Below are 22,768 nucleotides of genomic sequence, written 5' to 3'. Positions count from 1 at the left end.
CATCTAAACATACTATCCACACTCATCTATGTCCACACTTTTAAAAGCTAAAAAGATAACTGATAAATCAATCATATAACTTATAAGATATCTTGTATATAATAGCTTATATACGCTATTTCATAGATTTCTAATTACGATATCATAAATCCTGGATGATTGAAAGTCCTTTATTTAAAAATAACTTAACTATAGGATCTGATAGGCTGGGACTATTGTTGATATAGGTTTATAAAGAAGTTATTTAATGAATTATTTATTTGAGAGAAATCTTTAAAAAGCAATGATATAAGATATCATATATAAACTATAGTAAATATGCATAACAATGAACTTGTGAGCTCTATATATGTTCATTGTATAAAACTAGACTTAGTCTAGGCCTAATCTACTTTAAAACGATTGAAGAACTATGAAACTACTATAACTATATAACGTCAATTTTGTGTTATAGTAGTCTCAGAACTTCGGAAAGTTTTACATCATGCAAATTCCTCGCCGGGCTAACTTTATGCCGTAATACAGAAGTATAATAAGCCCTGTGATTTAAAATCAATGATACATTATAGTTTGTGCAAATTACTAACACTATTCATACAAAAATAAGATAATACGTTATAGACGACTGCTGACAAATTGCTGACAGTACGTTGTTGTTGTACTTTTTTTAATAAAGCTTTTCGGGTTTTGATACCAACCGTGACAACGCAGTCATTCAAACGTTTATATTAATAACATTTCTGTGTTAATTTGATTAATCAATGTTAATTAGTTTAGGAAGACAAACTGACAGAAAATGTTGATTGATAGATAACTGCTTTCTTTGGTGTAACGTTATGGAATGACGTAAAAAGTTCACAAACTTGGAATCTTCCCAAACAGTGCAGTAGTAAAGTTGCTTCTGTGCACTAAAAATGAACACAGTGTTTCGATAAATGGCCTAAATTTTTATTCTTCCTTCTGCTAGTGCTGAGTTTCGAAGTGCCACTAGTGGTAGCTTCGCGGTTAACGGTAAGAAACTTACCGGTATAATCACAGGAAATATTGATAATTGTTATTATTCGTAACATGTCTGATATGGAAGCAGAACTGATGTGTGGAGTGTGTTTAGAATATTTTGACAAACCTCTAATGTTGCCATGTACTCATAATTTCTGTAGGAAATGTATAGAGGGGATACTCTCTGTGAATAGTAGACCAAATATTTATGGACAGCTACCAAGACATCGTCTGAAGTATCACCTGGATTGTCCATTGTGTCAACGACCTATTGAATTAGATCGTGGTGTTGAATCTTTAACAGTAAATAGAATTCTGGAGAATATCATTGCTCTTCACAGAAAAGACGAACCATTAGCATCTAATGATGCAGCATGGAAACTTGATTCTTCAGTTTCTGACAGTCCCTGTCTTCTGCACAATTCTGAGCCGATGTCATTGTACTGTCTGACATGTAACAGGGCTGTATGTAGGTCATGTGACTGTGTGACAGACAAATCATCAGGCACAATTCATAAATGTGTCCCAATCAAAGAACAAGCAGACCAATATCAGGTAATATCATTGATAGATTAGTCTGTGTTCTCCCAAGGGCTTTATTCATGTACAAAATGCATCAACATCAGGGATGGGGTAATCGTAATCTGTAATCGTAATCGATTGTAATTGATTACATTTTTTCAAGTAATCGACAGTAATCTGTAATCGAAGACATTTACGATTACATGTAATCGTAATTTAATCGATTACAGCAAAAATTTAGATGTAATCATCGATTACTTTTCGATTACATTTCGATTACTTTAGTAAAATAGTTAGAAAAATAACCTATTTCAGAGGAAAATATGTATGTTATCACTTTGAAGTACAGATAAAATATCATGCATCAACAATACTTGAGAATTAAGCAACTGCCTTATTTCTATCTATTGTCCAAGCTGCATTGATTCAACATGCTACCAAGAGCATGGTGTCGGTGATCATGTTGTTGCTATACATGTACATGTATTTAATTTAAATCAGGTTGGGAACAAACCCTATATTTGGTGTTAACATGTGTATTTCATCTGGCAACAAAGTACGGCTGCTGGCAATATTTTTTGCGCCAACATTTTTCTATGTCAAAATTTTCATTTTCATTTGTTGACTGTCAATATCAATCTTCCTTTAACATGTTTAATTTGGTAAAAGAAAGAAGATAAATTCCGTTTTCAATGTACAAAATTTTACCTGGCGAGTTAATGACTTTGTTAACGACCCGAATTTACCCATGTCTTGCATTTTTGTTGCCTTGCCATTAGGCGAGGGGAAAGGGGGGGGGGGGAGGGCTTAAGCATGTCAAGTGTTACCAGTGTCCATCCGTACACTCAAGCATATGTACTTACATCCCAAAATTGGTTCTGTTGTTTAACTTTGGTTTGCCTCAACTTAATACACATTGCTTACATGCTTGACATGTACACATGTATATATACATGTACATGTACATGTAAACTACATTTTGTACCATAAAATACAGTTCAAGTTCAAATTGGGGGTGTTCTCTTTTACAGATCTCTTTATATAGCTAGTTACCTGTATATCTCTTTATAACTTTATATGCAAGCGTAGCATCATCTGTGTCTTACATGTCTTATGGACACATTCTCCATTTTTTTGTTTTTTTTGATGAATGTATATGTAATATCCAAAATATAGATGTACTTTTTATAAATCATGGTCTATGATTGTGTCAATCAAAATACATTATTATTTAAATATATAATTGTGTATACATGTACATGTAGATAAAAAAAAGATGTGGTATGAGTGCAAATGAGACAAGTCTTGTACAAAAAAAATGTAGCTATCCAAGTCACATTCGGTAAAAAGTAAACCATTAAAGGTCAAAGTACGGTCTTCAACACGCTTTGAATTGATTTCTGTTCTTTTACTATAGTTTGCCTCAACTAAATACACATTGTTTAATTTTGGGACATACATACAGATGGTTGAAAGTACAGATGGCCAAGGGTAACACTTAGCTTACATGTACATATGTAATGTCCCTCTAGCCTAAATTTTGTACATGTACAAAATGTACATGTACAATGTAGGTGCAGGGGGATAAAATGCATATTACAGGTCAAAGTACGTTCTTCAACATGTATATATATAAGTTGCACGTTTATATAGGATGCAACATATTTTCAAGTAAATGCACTACATTATTTTTTCTTTGCAGATGCTGATTAATCATTGTTTCAGCATGTTCAGTTTAATTTGATGTTATTAGGTAATTTATTAATTCGTACTTTTCAGATGAAAATATCTAATGCCATTTCTGAAATAAAAAGAAAGGTTGTCCCAGTCCATGATGAAATACAGCTGCTTCAGGATATGGTGGAACAAATCAAGGTAAAATATATCCCATGCTGGCCATGCAGACAGATTACATAGGTTGATTTTGGTGGGGGGGGGGGGTATGGGAAAAATTTGGTTGATTACAAATGAATCAATGAAGCATGACTGGCCATTTAGTGCCCCTCCTTTCCCCGTAAGAATTATTGATTTGTAATATCAACATGATCAGAAAATATAATTGTTTGTCTAATTTTGAACATTTTTGCAGAAATAATTCAACACCAAGTTTGACCTACAAATGTATGCCAACTTTAATCTGCTCTGTAAAACTAAAATGCATAGTTCAAAGTCATGATATGCAAATATAAAAATACAAAGTGAGGATTTTAACTGTCTTATATACATGATATAAGACCTAAACAGATGCATAAATAAGGATCTAGTACATTAAAGGATTGTAGAATTACCAACATTTTTTCACACCAACAACAAACTCTGCTCCAGGAAAATATCCATCTGCAATGAACAACACAAGGTGTAGATACATAAATGTGCACAAACATTTACCTTGTCACTTGTTTTGGGGTTAAACCATGTAAACCATTTATAAATGTACACAACCTGTCTCAATACAAGGTAACAGTTATGCCTTTTTCTTTCATTTTATTCTTCTTGCTCCTTTTTAGCTCACCTGGCCCGAAGGGCCAAGTGAGCTTTTCTCATCACTTGGCGTCCGTCGTCCGTCGTCGTCCGTTGTCGTTAACTTTTACAAAAATCTTCTCCTCTGAATCTACTGGGCCAAATTAAACCAAACTTGGCCACAATCATCATTGGGGTATCTAGTTTAAAAAATGTGTGGCGTGACCCACCAAACCAACCAAGATGGCCGCCATGGCTAAAAATAGAGCATAGGGGTAAAATGCCGTTTTTGGCTTATAACTCAAAAACCAAAGCATTTAGAGCAAACCTGACATGGGGTAAAATTGTTTATCAGGTCAAGATCTATCTGCCCTGAAATTTTCAGATGAATCGGACAACCTGTTGTTGGGTTGCTGCCCCTGAATTGGTAATTTTAAGGAAATTTTGTCCGTTTTCGCTCATTATCTTGAAAATTATTATAGATAGAGATAAACTGTAAACAGCAATATTGTTCAGCTAAAAAAGATCTAAAAATAAGTCAACATGATCAAAATGGTCAGTTGACCCCTTAAGGAGTTATTGCCCTTAATAGTCATTTTTTACCAATTTTTCGTAAATTTTGTAATCTTTTACAAAAATCTTCTCCTCTGAAACTACTGGGCCAAATTAAACCAAACTTGGCCACAATCATCATTGGGTTATCTAGTTTAAAAAATGTGTGGCGTGGCCCTCCCAATCAACCAAGATGGCCGCCACAGCTAAAAATAGAACATAGGTGTAAAATGCAGTTTTTGGCTTATAACTCAAAAACCAAAGCATTTAGAGCAAATCTGACATGGGCTAAATAGTTCATCAGGTCAAGATATATATGCCCTGAAATATTCAGATGAATCGGACAACCTGTTGTTGGGTTGTTGCCCCTGAATTGGTTATTTTAAGGAAATTTTGCTGTTTTTGGTTATTATCTTGAATTTTATTATAGATAGAGATCAACTGTAAACAGCAATAATGTTCAGCAAAGTAAGATTTACAAATAAGTCAACATGACCGAAATGGTCGTTTGACCCCTTTAGGAGTTATTGCCCTTTACAGTCAAGTTTTAACCATTTTTAGCCCACCTGACCTGAAAGGTCAAGTGAGCTTTTCTCATCACTTGGCGTCCGTCGTCCGTCGTCCTGCGTCCGTCGTCCGTCGTCCGTAAACTTTTACAAAAATCTTCTCCTCTGAAACTACTGGGCCAAATTTTACCAAACTTGGCCACAATCATCCTTGGGGTATCTAGTTTAAAAAATGTGTCCGGTGACCTGGCCATCCAACCAAGATGGCCGCCATGGCTAAAAATAGAACACAGGGGTAAAATGTATATTTTGGCTTATATCTTTGAAACCAAAACATTTAGAGCAAATCTGACATGGGGTAAATTGTTCATCAGGTCAAGATCTATCTGCCCTAGAATTTTCAGATGAATCGGACAACCCGTTGTTAGGTTGCTGCCCCTTAATTGGTTATTTTAAGGAAATTTTGCAGTTTTTGGTTATTATCTTGAATACTATTATAGATAGAGATAAACTGTAAAGAGCAATAATGTTCAGCAAAGTAAAACCTACAAATAAGTCAACATGACCAAAATTGTCAGTCAACCCCTTAAGGAGTTATTGCCCTTTATAGTCAATTTTTAACAAATTTTCGTCACTTTTTGTAACTTGTACAAAAATCTTCTTCTCTGAAACTACATGGCCAAATTAAACCAAACTTGGCGATAATTATCATTGTGGTATATAGTTTGAAAAATGTGTCTGATGACACCGCCTACCAAACAAAATGGCCGACATGGCTAAAATTAGAACATAGTGGTAAAATGCAGTTTTTGATTTATATCTTTAAAACTAAGTTATTTAGGGCAAATCTTTCAAGATTTAAATGTCCATCAGAATAAGATCTATCCCCTCGCAAATTTTCAGATGAATCTGACAACTCGTTATTGGGTTGCTGCCCTAAAACTGGTAATTTTAAGGAAATTTTGCAGTTTTTGGTTATTATCTTGAATACTATTATAGATAGAGAACTGTAAACAGCAATTTTGTTCAGCAAAGAAGGATCTACAAATAAGTCAACATGATTAAAATTGTAAGAGTACCCCTTAAGGAGTTATTGCCCTTTATAGTCAATTTTGAACAAATTATCGTCATTTTTGTAACTTGTACAAAAATCTTCTTTTCTAAAACTATGGGCCATATTAAACTAAACGTGGCCACAATCATCACTATGGTATCTATTTAAAAAAAGTGTCTAATGACCCCACCTACCAACCAAGATGACCAACATCAGTAAATACAGTAACAGGTGAGCGACACAGGCTCTTGAGAGCCTCTAGTTTTGTAAATCTTAGTAATATTTTACAACAATCTTCTCCTCTGAAACTACTGGGCCAAGTTAATTATAGATATTGATAATTGTAAGCAGCTAGAAGGTTCAGTAAATTAAGATATACAAACACATCACCATCACTAAAACACAATTTTGTCATGAATCCATCTGCGTCCTTTGTTTAATATTCACATAGACCAAGGTGAGCGACACAGGCTCTTTAGAGCCTCTAGTTATATGACCCCAAAAAAATTTTGGGATCGTATAATGGCATGATGTTGTCGTCTGTGTCGTCGTCGTCCGAAGACACATTGGTTTCCCGATAATAACTTCAGTTTAGGCAAATAGATCTTTATGAATTTTTTTCAGAAGGTTCAATACCACAAAATGAAGGTTGGGATTAATTTTTGGGGAAGATGGTCTCAACCTTTTAGGAATTAGGGGCCCAAAAAAGCATTGTTCTAGTTACAGGATAATAATTTGTGTACAAGTACTTCAATTGCTCTGAAATTATATTGCAATGTTTAAAACCACAAGTAGAAGGTTTGGATTCATTTTCAGGGTTATCATGGTTATGGGGCCAAAGTTAAGGAATTAAGGGCCAAAACAAGCATTTTTCTAGTTTCCAGACAATAACTTGTGTGTAAATGTATGGATGTCTCTGATATTGTACCACAATGTACCATATAACAAAGGGGAGGCTGGGATTAAGTTTTGGGCTATGCTTGAAATATGTAGGATTTAAGGGCCTAAAAAGGGCCAAAAAGAAGCATGTTTCTAGTTTCCAAACAATCATGACAATAACTTGTGTTTAAGTGTATGGATCTCTCTGAAATTGTACTACAAGGTTCAATACTACAAAAGAATGCATGGGATTGAGTTTAAGGGTTATTGCTCCAATGGGGGTTTCAAAAAGTGGTGGTGGTGGGGGGGGGGTTTACCATTTTTATACGCCTGTCAAAATTTTGACGGGACGTACTATGGTATACAAATGTCCGGTGTCCGTCCGTCTGTCTGTCCGTCTGTCTGTCCGTCCGTCCGTCTGTCTGTCCGGCGTAAACATGTACTGTAACTTGAGAACGACTTATCCAAATTTCATGAAACTTAACATAGTTGTTTCTTATGATGGTCAAATGATCTGTATACTTTTTGGTGAAAATAAGATTAAAACTTTTTGAGTTACGGCACTTTGTAACTAAAACAGGGGTGTGTTTTTTTCACATGTCGCACCGTATCTCAAAAACGATTCTTGATTATGGCTAAAAAATTTAAACACTTCTTAGTTATATTAATCTTAATATCTGTATACTTTTTGGTGATGATTCAAAATTTTATTTTTGAGTTATTGAGTATTTTGTAAAAAAAGGGGGAGGGTTTTTTTACATGTCGCACCATATCTCAAAAACGATTTATGATTATTGCTTAAAACTTTACACATGTCTTTGTTATATTAATCTAAAGATCTATATACTTTTTGGTGATGATTCAAAATTTCATTTTTGAGTTATTGAGTATTTTGTAAAAAAGGGGGAGGTTTTTTTACATGTTGTGCTGTAACTCAAAAACAATTTATGATTATTGCTTAAAACTTTACACACTTCTTTGTTATATTAATCTTAAGATCTGTATACTTTTTGGTGATGATTAAAAACTTTATTTTGGAGTTATTGAGTATTTTGTTAAACAGGGGAGGTTTTTTTTACATGTCGCGCCGTATCTCAAAAATAATTTATGATTATTGCTTAAAACTTTACACACTTTGTTATATTAATCTAAAGATCTGTATACTTTTTGGTTTTGATTCAAAATTTTATTTTAGTGATATTTAGTTTTTTGTAAAAAAAAAACAGGGTTGGGGGTTTCACATGTCCCGCCGTATCTCAAAAACAATATATGGTTATTGCTTAAAACTTTCTCAGAAACTATTTATGATTATTGCATGAAACTTCCACACAAGACGTCGGGCGTATCATGCGCTCATGGCGCAGCTGTTTATTTGAAGGGATTCCTTTTTTTACAAATTTTTCAAATTTCAAATTTTGAAAAGTTTCAAGAAGAAATATTCAATTGCACAGTATTGTGCAATAGATTTGTAAGATCTTTGACCAGATTAATTTTGTGACAAAAACCCATATTATTTAAAAAATTTGATCACAATCCAAATTCAGACAGTATCAAGCTTGAATATTGTGACCAAATTTGCCCCAACTGTTCAGGGTTCGACCACTGGGGTCGTATATAGCTGCACCCTGTGGAGCACCTGGTTGTATTTTCAACTCAGCTGTTGAAGTGAGAAACCAATTTCACAATATATAATAAACAAAAATATTTCTTTCTAAATTTTCAACAAAACAGGAAACATGATCACTATACTTCAAAATCATAGGGAAAAGTGACTTCTCTTTTTGAAACTGAGAGGGAGAAGTGCATGTTCCCTTGGGGAGCTACAATGTTTGGTTTTTATCTCGCCATGACAGAGACTTTACCATTTTTCTGCAAAAATGCTATAGCTGCTTGTAAACTTGTATGCATAAAAATGTACATGTAATACCAAAATAAACCCTTTCTCTAAGGTATAATATGAGGAGGGACCTTGGTGGTCTAGGTAGATCAAATTCTCTATCTCTTAGCCTGTCAACAATGAAGTTATGAGTTTAAACATTAACCCTGCACATAGCAGAACTTTGTGTTTTACCCAAATCTTGATTGAAAAGGATTGACAGTTTTCCTAATGAAGGTCTACTCTCTGTGGGCACTCAGGATTCTTTCGGCCACCATAACTGACCAAGAAATAGCTAATAATACTGAAAGATGTGTTAATACCAAACAAAAATGTTCTGGCTGATTCCAGTTTGTTTCAGTTTATCATGTTTATTGATCGAGTTTAACGCTGTTATTAATATTATGTGACATATTTTCATAAATGCCCAATTATTGATTTCAATTTACAATTTTTTTCCTGAATAAACCATAAAGTTTTCATGTGGACATACACATGTAAACTTCACCTCAATAAACTTTAAATTGCCAATTAATTTTCCATGTGTATTGTTAGTTACACAGAAAATTTGTGTTATCTTTCAGACATATTCTCATGCTTAATTAGTAATTGCATCATTATCTTGTAGAACTTAAAACTATCTATACAGATGCCTATAGATCAGATATACTCTGACATTACATTTACTTAGGAATTAACATTACATCATATATACATACATGACATAGCTTTTCTGAATTAAGTTTAAAATTGAGAAAGGAAATGGTGAATGTGTCAAAGCGACAACCACCCGACCATAGAGCAGACAACAGAGGAAGACAACCAACAGGTCTTCAATGTTGCAAGAAACTCCCGCACCCGTAGATGTCCTTCAGCTGGCCCCTAAAAATATGCAGACTAGTACAGTGATAATGGACGTCATACTTAACTAATTATACACAAGAAACTAAAATTAAAAATCATACAAGACTATCAAAGGCCAGAGGCTCCTGACTTGGGACTAAAGAAAAAAACAAAACCTGGAGTTATGTCCCTTGAGTAATTGATATTGGTTACCTTGTATGATAAAAATAATTCCAGAAATTTAAAAAGACAAATTAGCATTAAAGTTTTGTTTTTAAAATTTATGGATGACTTTGACTGGTAAACAGTGTTAGCAAACCTAAGCCCAGTGGTTTTACTTAGTATTATAGGCATGACTTAAGAAATTTTTCTAAATTTTCTTGCATTAGTCTGCCATTGACCATTTTCAACTATGGATCAGAACCGGACCAGCTATGACATAAATCCATACTTTTACAATACTAACTACGGAGGCATACATGTAGATGAACAGCTCACAGAAGAATATAAACCCCAAAAGGGAAAATTATTCACTCCGCACACATTAACAGACTTTTGGTTACATCTAATTGATTAGTGTATTATTTAATTCCATATAATTTATATGAATTGTTTCAAAATATTGTTTTAACTCTGAGACTTATGCAATTTATTATGGCCCAGCTTACCTTTGCATATATTTTTTGATGAGAAACACTGAATTTCATATGCATACATAGATAGATTTTAATTAAATTATAATTAATATATATCATATTAATTTCTTTACCTTTTTGACATAAAAAATAATCTTTTTAGTGCTAGATATTTAGTTGGTAATTTCTCACAAAAACCTAAACTTCACCAACTTTGAATTTGAACTGTTACTGTTATTGTATACTCAGATATGAATTGAACAATATAAAAAGTACATTATCATGATTATGTACATATGCCCCTTTATACTATAGAAAAATCCAAATATTGTAGCGCAGCGCGTAAAGGAGCACTTCTCCCTATCAGTTTCAGAAAGAGAAGTCACTTCTCCCTATGATTCTGAAGTATTGTGAGCCCTGTATATTAACTTATTTTGTTTTCATTTCTTAGATGTGTTATAACAGTTTTAGTATATATATATAGATACATGCACATCAGGAATAGAAATATTAAGTAAATAATCAAATTATAAGATGTGAAATTTATTTGTTTATCTTACAGTAATTAGCCTATTTATCTCCACAGGTGGGAGTGACTTAGGTGTTTATTTAGAAATATGATTTATATATAGCTATTAAATATTATAATTCATTAATACACTACAATAATATAAGGATACTACAGTACACTTGATGACATTGAAATTCATGTTACACTTTGTGTTTAACTACAATAATGATAATCTTCAACACTAAGATGTAACATTTTGTGTTTACCAACTGTTAACCATAAGCACATACAACATATACATTATACTACAAAACGTCAACAAGTCTATGAACTATATGCATGATATGATGACCTTTAGGTGCAGGAGATCCGTCATTGTCAGTCTTATATGAATCTTTCTTATCTCTGAGGCAACTATTCTTCTTGCAGCAGGAATTTCCCATATTGTACTAAAATAGTATGCAACCAGATGTTGTATTGATTGACATGCTCGATGTTTATCCTCTTTTTTCTAGAATAACAATATGTCAAATGCAAAATATCATATTTTTGATGGTCAGATAGTAAAGGTTCTTTTTCTCTTCAAATGGTAGACTCATAGTAACTTATTCATGTTATTTGCATTAATGAAAACCTCAAAATTCAGGGGCGGATCCAGCCATTTTAAAGGGGGGGGGGGTCCTAACCCAGGATAAAAGGGGGGTTCCAATTATATGTCCCCATTCAAATTCATTGATCGTCCAAAAAAAGGGGGGTTCAAACCCCTGGAACCTCTTCCCCCCCCCTCTGGATCCGCGCCTGAAATTATCTTTGAATGTTCCTTTACCTTTTTAGCTCACCTAATGAGCTTTTCCCATCACTGGGACGTCCTGTGTCCGTCGTCGTTAACTTTTACAAAAATCTTCTCCTCTGAAACTACTGGGCCAAATTTAACTTAACTTGGCCGCAATCATCATTGCGGTATCTAGTTTAAAAATTGTGTCCGGTGACCCGCCAAAATACCCAAGATGGCCACCATGGCTAAAAATAGAACATAGGGGTAAAATGTATATTTTGGCTTATAACTCTAAAACCAAATCATTTAAAGCAAATCTGACTGGGGTAAAATTGTTTAATAGGTTAAGATCTATCTGCCCTAATATTTTCAGATGAATCAGACAATGGGTTGTTGGGTTGCTGCCCCTGAATTGGTAATTTTAAGGAAATTTTGTCCTTTTTCAGTTATTATCTTGAAAATTATTATAGATAGAGAGATAAACTATAAACAGCAATTATGTTCAGCAAAGTAAGATCTACAAATAAGTCAACATGATCAAAATAGTTAGTTGACCCCTTAAGGAGTTATTGCCCTTAATAGTCATTTTTTACCAATTTTTCATAAATTTTTGTTGTCTTTTATAAAGATCTTTCCTCTGAAACTACTGGACCAAATTTAACGAAACTGAGCCAAAACCATTATCAGGGTATTTAGTTTAAAAATTGTGTCGGCCGGCCAACCAACCAAGATGGTCGCCATGGCTAAAAATAAAACATAGGGGTAAAATGTAGATTGTGGCTTATAACTCTAAAACCAAAGCATTTAAAGCAAATCTTACAAGGGTTAACTTGTTTATCTAGTAAATATCTATTTGCCCTGAAATTTTCAGATGAATTGGACAACTGGTTGTTGGGTTGCTGCCCTCCAATTGGTAATTTTTAAAGAAATTTAGCTGTTTTTAACCGGATTTTTGTGACAAAAATGTCGGTTATTAAATTGGGGATGCTTGGCGGGCGGGCGGCAGGGCAGGCGGGCGGGCGGGCGGGTGGCAATCAAATGTTGTCCGTGCATCAACTCAAGAACCGTTCAACCAAAGCTTTTAAAATTTTAATATGTTGTTACTGACAACTAAATGAAGGTCAAGTTCAATAATGGCCATTTTGACTTTTACCGTTCAGGAGTTATGGTTCTTGAAAGATTGAAAAATGGCGTTTCCAGTCGTGTCCGTGCATTTACGCATGAACAGTTCCACCAAAGCTTCCCAAATTTTAATATGTTGTTACTGGTGACAAAATGGAGGTCAAGTTCAATAATGACGATTTTGACTTTTACCGTTCAGGAGTTATGGTTCTTGAAAGATTGAAAAATGGCGTTTCCAGTTGTGTCCGTGCATTTACGCATGAACTGTTCTACCAAAGTTTCCCAAATTTTAATATGTTGTTACTGGTGACAAAATGGAGGTCAAGTTCAATAACGACGATTTTGACTTTAACCGTTCAGGAGTTATGGTTCTTGAAAGATTGAAAAATGGTGTTTCCAGTCGTGTCCGTGCATTTTCTCATGAACCATTCAACCAAAGCTTTTCAAATTTTAATATGTTGTTACTGATGACAAAATAGAGGTCAAGTTCAATAATGATGATTTTCACTTTTACCGTTCAGGAGTTATGGTTATTGAAAGATCGTAAAAAGGTGTTTCCATTCACGTTGTTGCATTTACTCACAAACCATTCAATCTAAGCTTTTCAAATTTTAATATGTTGATACTGATGACAAAAAAGAGGTCAAATTTGATATTGACAATTTTCACTTTCACCAATCATCAGTAATGGTTCTTGTGATATTGCCAGGACACAAATAAATGCTAATAAATCCGGTTTACTGTCGTTGTGACAGCCTCTTGTTGGTTATTATCTTGAATACTATTATAAATAGAGATAAATTGTAAACAGCAATATTGTTCAGCAAATTAATATCTACAAATAAGTCAACATTCCCAAAATGGTCAGTTGACCCCTTAAGGAGTTATTACCATTTATAGTCATTTTTTAATAATTTTCATTAATTGGGTTAATTTTAGTAAGTTTTTACAAAGTGTTTTCCTCTGTAACTAAAGGGCCAAGTTCATTACAGATAGAGAAAATTGTATGTAACAAGAATGATCAGTAAAGTATGATCTACAAACACATCACCATCACCAAACACAATTCTTTGATGAATTTATCTGTTTCCTTTGTTTAATATGCACTTAAACCAAGGTGAGCAACACAGGCTCTTGAGAGCCTCTAGTTTTAATTTTTTTATTTTATTATTTACATGTACCATGTTTTCAGGCCAATGAAGAAAGTATTAAAAGCCAGCTCGAAGGTCAGATTTCTGGACTAATCCAGTCATTAAAAGGTCAACATCAAGAATTACTACGCCAACTTCAGAATGATATAAAATCAATTAAAAGACCAATAGATGAACAATTAAGAAAACATAAACAACTTAGTAAAACAGTGGAAGATCATCTGAAACGACTGAATGGTATAAAAACAGCTAAAGATACAGGTCTTAGAATTAAGGTATCTAATTATGAGTATGAAAAAACCCAACATAAAACACTTTATACATGTTCTTATAGTTTAATATAACAGTTGTACATGTATATCAAAAAATTTTAATTTGATTTGAGGTCAGTTAAGGTGGAACCCAACACTTTGACTAAAATAAATTTGGCTTGTTTAATTTTCTTAAAATTTTGACAATTTACTTTGACCCATTGACAAAAATATAAAAATTTCAAAAATTTTATCAGAAAAATTACACTGGTTATATAGCAGTTTGACAAACACTTATTTTAATCATTGAGAGGCTTAATATTCATGATATTCTCTTAACAACACAACATAATTAAAACGTTAAGCTGATTTTACAGAGTTGTCTCCCTGTAGTGTTAGGTACCACCTTAATTAGAAGATACACAGGCAGCAATTACATAACATATACATACATTGATTTGTTGATTATGATTGACTGAACATCCAGTGGCAAGTATTTCATGCAAAGTCAGATTAATAACCTATGACAAATGATGGACCAAAGAAAATGAAGAAAAGAATGGGCCTCATTTTTGATTACACAGATTATAAAACAACAGAATGACAAAGTTAAAATGATGGAGTTAAATAGCAATCATGTGAATGACTGACAATGAGACAATTTATAACGTGTCAGCACATTTAAAGTTCAAAACAGTATTTAAAAGAAGACAAGGGGCTCGGTGGCTGAATGGTCAAAGTAGTTACTACTGTAATCACTAGCCAGTCAACACTGAAGTTGTTAGTTTGAACCCCATTTGCATCTTTCATCAGAAAAATTCTGTCTTCCTTGAGCATTAAAAAAAAATGTTTAAATCAAATAATTTATCACAATTGATTTTTTAGATGATCTTATTACTAACTATTTATTAAAAACCATGTTTCAGTTAATGAAGGAATCAGAGAGACAGTTAAACAGTTTATTATGTTTTGATATGGTGATGTTTAGTACCAAGGATATGCCAACAGTCGATATGCCTGTTTGGGAGATAGACAAAGAAGGCACGTTACAAAGTATACAGCAACTACAGTGGAAAAAGTCTGGTGGTAATTAAATGATATTATTTTTAACTGCAAAAAAAATAATAGTACTGTGGATTCTTTATTATTCTTTGGATAACAATTTTCATTGGTTTTGTGGTAACAGAAGAACTAGGAATTCCAATTGTCAATATTAACAGATTTTCTTTAGACTTTGAATACAGAGATTGCACTGGTGGATCTATAAATTTTTATAAGTGGGGGCCCACTGACTGCTTAAGAGGGGGCCCACTCCAGTCACGCTTCAGCGATTCCCTACATAAGCAACCAAATTTTTTCCCAAAAAGGGGGGGGGGGCTCCCTTCTAAATCCGTCTCTGGATTGGTAAAACCACAAAATCAAATATCCATATATCCAAGTTTTTCTCAATCAAAGCTAATTGATACCCACGAAAATAAATAAATCCACAGTAGGAGATGTGGTATCATTGCCAATAATATAAAAAAGAAGATGTGGTATGATTGCCACTGAGACAACTATCCACAAAAGACCAAAATGACACAGACATAAACAACTATAGGTCACTGTACAGCCTTCAACAATGAGCAAAGCCCATACCGCATAGTCAGTTATAAAAGGCTCCGATAAGACAATGTAAAACAATTCAAACGAGAAAACTAACGTCCTTATTTATGTAAACAAAATTAATGAAAAACAAATATATTACACATAAACAAACGACAACCACTATTATCCAAAAACCTAAGGACAAAGATATTCATATACTTGATCATGCGTAAAGAACAATACAATTAATCTTGCTTTAGAACAGTAAAGTTAATTTGAGATAAAGCAAAAATGAACTTGTTCCAAAAGTGTTTATAAAAAAAAATCTGTAAAAACTGTCAAAATCATTAGGGAGCTTGTCAATAAGGGGAAAAAAAACTTGTTTAAAGTTTTTGTTTATATCTATTTAAGTATAGCAGAGATTTGTGAACAAAATAGCCAAGTCACATATAAAGCAGAACTACTCTTTGAGTCACAAATCTGAAATTTATTGAAATGAAAAGGTCGCTTATAATTATTCAAAAACTCATTGAAAATTTTTTATGAATTTCTAAGATAGAAGACTTTGAAACTGCCATGCTTCAATTTGTCAAATTTCCAATGATTAGATTAGTCCAGTCAATCTAGCATAAATTTGACCCTAACCTGAATTGCAACAGAAGATTTTAAAGTTTTAATCTTAATCTTAAGCATTATACTCCAAATATACACAGAAAAAAGTCCCATAAAATCTAACTTAAGGTAGACTAAAAAAATCACCATTTAAAATTCCTATTGAGATTTGCATTGAAAAGGGATATAACTCTTGCAAATAAGGCAGAAATATCAATAAAAATTGATACAAAAATATCACTTTACCGCTTTGTTATCACCAGAACGTATTGATTCTTGATTTTAAAGACGTCTTTAGAGAATAACAAAAAACTAAGCTAAAATCTAGATTTCGTAGTTCCTTAGTTGACCATTTATTGATTTTTTCAAAATTTCAAGGTAAAGAATCTCAAATTTAATAAAAATTATTAAGCATGTATTTTCTTTTTGTGGTTTAAAGTTTCTTTAGACAAGTAAGGTGCTGAAAAAATATAAACATACCAAATTTTCACATATTTTTTTCTTCAAAATGGTCACAAAGCTTCAAATTTGCAATTTCTTAAATGAAAAATGCACATAAAAATAAAACTACCCATAACACTTTGATTTTGTACAATTCATGAGCAGAAGATTATATAATTTAGTCAAATACCAACTTATAATCCCATCGAGGTATCATAGTTTGCATTAATTTCAAGAAAATCAACCAAAAACTGACCAAAAAAGACTCATTTTTGCAGAGTTATCTCCCCTTTCAATATTAAATTCCATAGGAAATTTGAAATGCTGATTTTGAGTTTTCCTTTAGTTAGATTTAATGGGACTTTTTTTTCTGTGTATGTTAAGGGCTTAATGCTATAGATTAGAACTTAAACATTTTCTGTTGCAATTATTTTGAGGTTAAATCTTAGTTTGACTGGACTAGATGTCCAATATGATATTGCTAGAATTACAAATTGGAAAAGGAAGCTCGTGTTAATGAAACCAAACATTTTCATCAAATCTGTTAGTTATTAAAACAATCTTGCCACTTATAAATGCAACCTCTGTCTTAATTTAATTAGATTTGTTCTAGATATATCATGGTTATGCCATTTTATTGTTTTCAAAATAAGATATGTGCATGTATATGAACTCAGCGGGCATAAAACTTATATAATTACTTTTTATTTTCAAACTCAATTAAGGTGATACCTATCACTACAGGGAGATAACTCTGTAAAGTTAGTTAAACATTTTAATTATGTTGTGTTGTAAAAGGAATATTAAGCTTCTCAATGACCAAATTGGTGTTTGTCAAACTGCTATATAACCAGTGTAATTTTTCTGACAAAATGGTTGGTTCAAAATTTTTATAACTTTTATATTTTTGTTAATTGACTTTGACAAAATTTTATGAAAATTCAACGAGCCAAATTAATTTTAGTGAAAGTGTTTGGTACCACCTTAAAGAGGGAAAAATAATATTTCATTTTTGATTTGATATCTGTTGATAAATGTTGTATGAGATGTCAGATTACTAATTTCTGTTTAAGGTACCAGGCCAGATGAAATTTCGTCAGGACCCTCATCTACACAGTCATCTCGACAGTCATCACGAGAGGATGAATGCCTTTCGAGAACAACACAGTCATCTAGACAGTCATCCAGAGAAGATGATAACCATCCTCAAACGTCACAGTCATTCACACAGTCATCCAGACAGTCATCTAGAGACGATGATTGCCATCCTCAAACATCACAGTCATTTAGACAGTCATCAAGAGAAGACGAATGCCTTTCTAATACGACACAGTCAGTTAGACAGTCATCCAGAGAAGGTGACCCTCATCCACAAACCACACAGTCATTTAGACAGTCATCTGGAGAAAATGAATACCTTTCTAATTCAGCACAGTCATTAAGACAGTCATCCAGAGAAAATGAACGCCATCCTCAAATGTCACAGTCATTTAGACAGTCATCTAGAGAAGACCTTCCTAAAACTCCGCCAATATCTTTTACACAATCACCTAGTTCTATGACATTTAATGAAGGAACTGTCACCAGGTCAACTATGACTAAAAAACAAAAACCAAGATATTTGGATCCTAGTCAAAGAAGTCTTTCAGAACAGGACAATATTCAACCAAATATTGTAGTTCCTAATATTCCTCCTGTATCAACTAATACATCTACAAAACCAACATCATCCACATATTCTCAACCATCATTTTCAAATGTGTCGTCTGCTTCATTTAGAATAGCTCCTACTTCTGTTAGTATAAACTCTGCCTCAAACTTTGTGCCTATACCGAGAGGAGTTCGTGCTGCATCAGAGCCTGTTGTCCCTGGAAATGTAGTTTCAAGTTATAAACAAAATGTTATCACACCAAATCCAGTGACCACGACATCTTGGTTTTCATCTGCAGTCATACCATCAACTCCAACTGGTGAGCAGAAAATGATAACTGCACCTCCGTGTTCATCTGAAGCTTCTCAAAGATTTATTCCTCCATCACAAAGTAAAGTTTCTAATGTTCAGCCAAGGACAACTACTACTTCCATGCACATACCGAAATCTAACGTTGGTTTTGTTGTTCCTAAAGTAACGTCAGGGGCCGATGCTGCAGGGTACTCGTCTCCTGGGCTAGAGACTTATGATAATGTATCTAAAGCTTTTCCTGTCCCAAGTACTGCAGATTTTATCCCTCAGTCTTCTTCTGTTGCCTCAGGGACAAATACTGGCCTACCCAACCGAGGTCTTCCTAGGAAGCCGAAAGCAGAATATGGTAATAAGAACAATAACTCTGTTGTAAATACTGCAACACTCATGGCAATGGTGTCGGACGAGGGAGAAGTAGGAGTGGATACTATAATAAAGTCAATGGAAACAGTCTGTCGAGGTGTCCGAGATGATACTAATATACCATCAAATACCAACAATATCCCCCCTCCCAACAATGTAAATGTTCGTGTAGATAGGAGATTTAGTACGGGAAATGCCAATCTTCCAACACAGTCAAATTGTAATTTTAGAACAGCAAATCTGCCAACTATATCAGCTAGAGATTTCTCTCCAGCAACACAGAATAGATCTAGTTCTCCAAATTCTGGAGCTAGACGAACAGTTAGACCAAAGAAAAAAATATCTAGATAACATTGTATTTTGAATTTGTGAATTATTTTAAGATTTAGATTGCATGCAATATTTGTCAAATCCTTGATTTACATATTAATTAACTACTTGCAATTGTGCCAAAATATTTTAATAATCCTTCTGCTTGCTGCATAGATATTTAATTTAAGTAAGTGCTCTTATTTTTAATGTGCATGAAATGTTTGCCACTGAAAGTAAGTAAGCAATAATCAATCGATCAGTATTGAAGTACTCTTACAATTCCATTCTGTTAAGAGGCTAACTAGTTAGCATGTAAAGGACCTCCACATAGATCTCTTCTGCTATTATAAAATATCAGTTAAGTTATCAACAAAGATCTCGTCTGCTGTTATATGATATATATCAGTTAATTTATCCACATAGATCTCATCTACTATCATGACTATAATATGATATATTTATAGATAATCGTTGATTATCTCAACGAGATTGATTTTCTCGCTTGAGCTGGTACAGCGAAAGTGAGAAAAGCAATCGAGTTGAGATGACCAATGATAATCTGTTTATCGCTATTTTACCTGTGACGACGTTGTCAATTTCAATGTCAATTCGTTAGCAACGTCACGTGGCTCCTTAGTTTCTAGCAATAATTTTTCCATATCAAGTGAGAAGCATGATATGAAAATGATCACAAAAAAACATCAAAGGAAAATTGCACAAAATAGCGATAAATAAGTTATACAGTATTGTTCTTCAGAAAGAAGATATCAATGATGAACATGTTTGTTTCTCTTAGACAAAAATCCACATAAATTCTACATCAAAAGTATCAGTATTATTTACTGGTAATTTGTTAACACTGTAAGTAAGTGATCTGTGATTTACAAAGTATACTAGGACATGTAGGATATAGGAGTGTAGAATATGTCAGTTTTTAAAACTGTTAAACTTGAACACTTTATTTATTATCTGTTGGAAAGTTACAGTAATAACATTCCAATAGAACTTACAATTGCAGGGTAAAATCATTAAAAGACCTCATTTACATAATTTATATTAATTGATATCAGGTCTTTATTCATTATTAAATATATTTGTATCTCCGATATTACATATCAAACAATTAATTAATCCAAAATATATATCTATTTAATGAATACCAAAAAGTATCGAAGAAAAATCTCTGTTTGTTATCTAAAAAAATCGATAAAATTTAACAGAAATGAAGGATTTGGTTTTAGACCAACACTCAAGTAGATTGAATATCTATTAAGATTAACAATTCTGTCTCTAATCTCATATCTTTACTGTATTAGAAGTTTCTCTTTGTCATCCTGAAGAAATTGGTATCATTATTAGGGTCTTAAATCTCTGTATAAGAAGCAGGTATTAATTTTTGAATGTAAAAATATTGCAGCTTTTCAGTTAACATAAACTCATATGTGTAGAGACTATAGAACAGAACAGAACATATATGAACCCACATCTAATTGAAGTTTAAAACCTTGAAAACAGGACAGGCACAAAGTTTAATATAGAATTAAGATCTTCTCACTCTGTTTACCTTGATTACTGAATAGTAGTTTTTCATAAGAAAAATACTTACCAGATAGGAATAAACATGTAAATTCCTTTAACAGGACCCAAACTCCACAATTATTTTAAAATGATTTTTATTTCCCAGCATGTGTAATTTTGTTTGTGCTATTTTACTACATGTATTGAAATACCGGTAGATTTTCATGACAAAAACAATTTTTCATGACATTCACACAAATGCAAATTGTTGCTTTTATATTTTGAAAATTGTGCCTGCTTTATGTTATAAATGTATTAACAACTAATGAACTAAAAGGCAACTGCACATTTCTCTTTTCATAGTTTTTTTTTTTTTATTGTGACAGTAAAACATGACTAAATAAAATGACCTTAAAGATGATAGTGATACAATTTAGAATTGTTGTTTGCCTCACTTTTCTTGAAAAATCATTTACAGAGTTGAATCAAATACAAATACGCTCAACAATTTAGTTCCCCTATTGAAATGTTAGTAGATATAAACAGGCCAAAAAAGTATTATATATTTAATTATTGCCAATCTATTTATAACATGTTTAATGTTTTAAATATTCAGCCACTGAAGGCCAGTGATTTTTAAACATGGACAATGTAAAGAATGCTCTGTTATGGAATTGGCTTTTGAAGAATCTATTAATTTACAAAACAATATATATATATTTATTGAGCATCATTATGCAATGTTAATATTTTGTGTATATATAAATTTTACACTTTGTTGAGCCGATTTTCTGGTTACTTTTTGACTTGTTACGATTTGTTTACATTTTGTTCGAAAAGCAATTGTATTTTTATGCTTACTCTATGCAGCTAATGATCTGTCTGATATTATACATTATCATGTAAAATAGCATTTAAAATTAATTTTTCAGTTTTATTTGCTTTAGAATATGTTATTTTATGCAAAACTGTGCCTTTTATTATTTATATCAACCAAGATTTGCTGAAGATTTAGAACTATTTTTTTCTATTAAGCATCATGCACTGTTTTTTCACTCTTTTTGAGTCCACAATTCTTTTCCTGTATCAAAACATGAAGACGTAGAATTGTCAATAGACCTATCAACCATAGATAAGAAAAAAAATGATGAAAAACAATTACAGGACGATATTGGGCAAAACCACTACCCTAAAATATTTGAATGACAAATGTGTTGCAATTCAAATTATTAAACAAGTGGCCTGATTAAGGCTTTAAGAAACTAATAAATGGAAGACATTCAGGGCAGAAAGCATAATTTTTCATTGAATTATCTTTCCTTGGCAGAAAGCATAATTTTTCATTGAATTATCTTCCCTTGGCAGAAAGCATAATTTTTCATTGAATTATCTTCCCTTGGCAGAAAACATAATTTTGCATTGAATTATCTTTCCTTAGTAAAAAGCAACATTTTTATTTGGATATAGCCAACAGCATAAAAAACTGAAAAAAATTGAAACACATTTGTTGGGATTGTAGGAAAAATGGCATGTCATTATTTGAGTGATTGGAAAAACAGGACTTTGAAAGGGGAATCTTTAATTGGATGTATTATGAGGAAAAAAGTGTAAATTTATAGTAAAAAAATAGTGCAATAAATGAATAGCCATGGCCTGAGATGTGAAAATGATTACAGTCAGTGCTACTACTTGAAAAAAGTGCTACAACTTAGAAAAAGTATATACTTATATAAGTAATTAAAATAAGAAGCAAATGGATCATTTTATACATGTATTTATTTATTCTATGTAATAGTCTTATCATGCTTCAGCAATTGTATTGTTGTAGCTTGTTAA

The 22,768-nt window shown here is 32.7% G+C and overlaps 1 protein-coding gene across 1 annotated transcript; it reads left to right on the top strand.

Annotated features, from left to right (window-relative positions):
• Positions 1 to 719: 719 nt before the first annotated feature.
• On the top strand, positions 720 to 19,505 carry LOC134697385 (E3 ubiquitin-protein ligase RNF168-like). Its single transcript, XM_063559640.1, has 5 exons — positions 720 to 1,554; positions 3,301 to 3,396; positions 13,927 to 14,160; positions 15,063 to 15,222; positions 17,850 to 19,505. Exons 1-5 carry the CDS (start codon positions 1,069 to 1,071, stop codon positions 19,451 to 19,453), a joined length of 2,580 nt encoding a protein of 859 aa, XP_063415710.1. The 5' UTR covers positions 720 to 1,068; the 3' UTR covers positions 19,454 to 19,505.
• Positions 19,506 to 22,768: the final 3,263 nt, after the last annotated feature.

This window comes from Mytilus trossulus, chromosome 14 (assembly GCF_036588685.1).
Source record: "Mytilus trossulus isolate FHL-02 chromosome 14, PNRI_Mtr1.1.1.hap1, whole genome shotgun sequence".
NCBI lineage: Eukaryota > Metazoa > Mollusca > Bivalvia > Mytilida > Mytilidae > Mytilus > Mytilus trossulus.
Note: the sequence above shows the minus strand (reverse complement) of the source record. Positions and strands in the feature narration are given on the sequence as shown.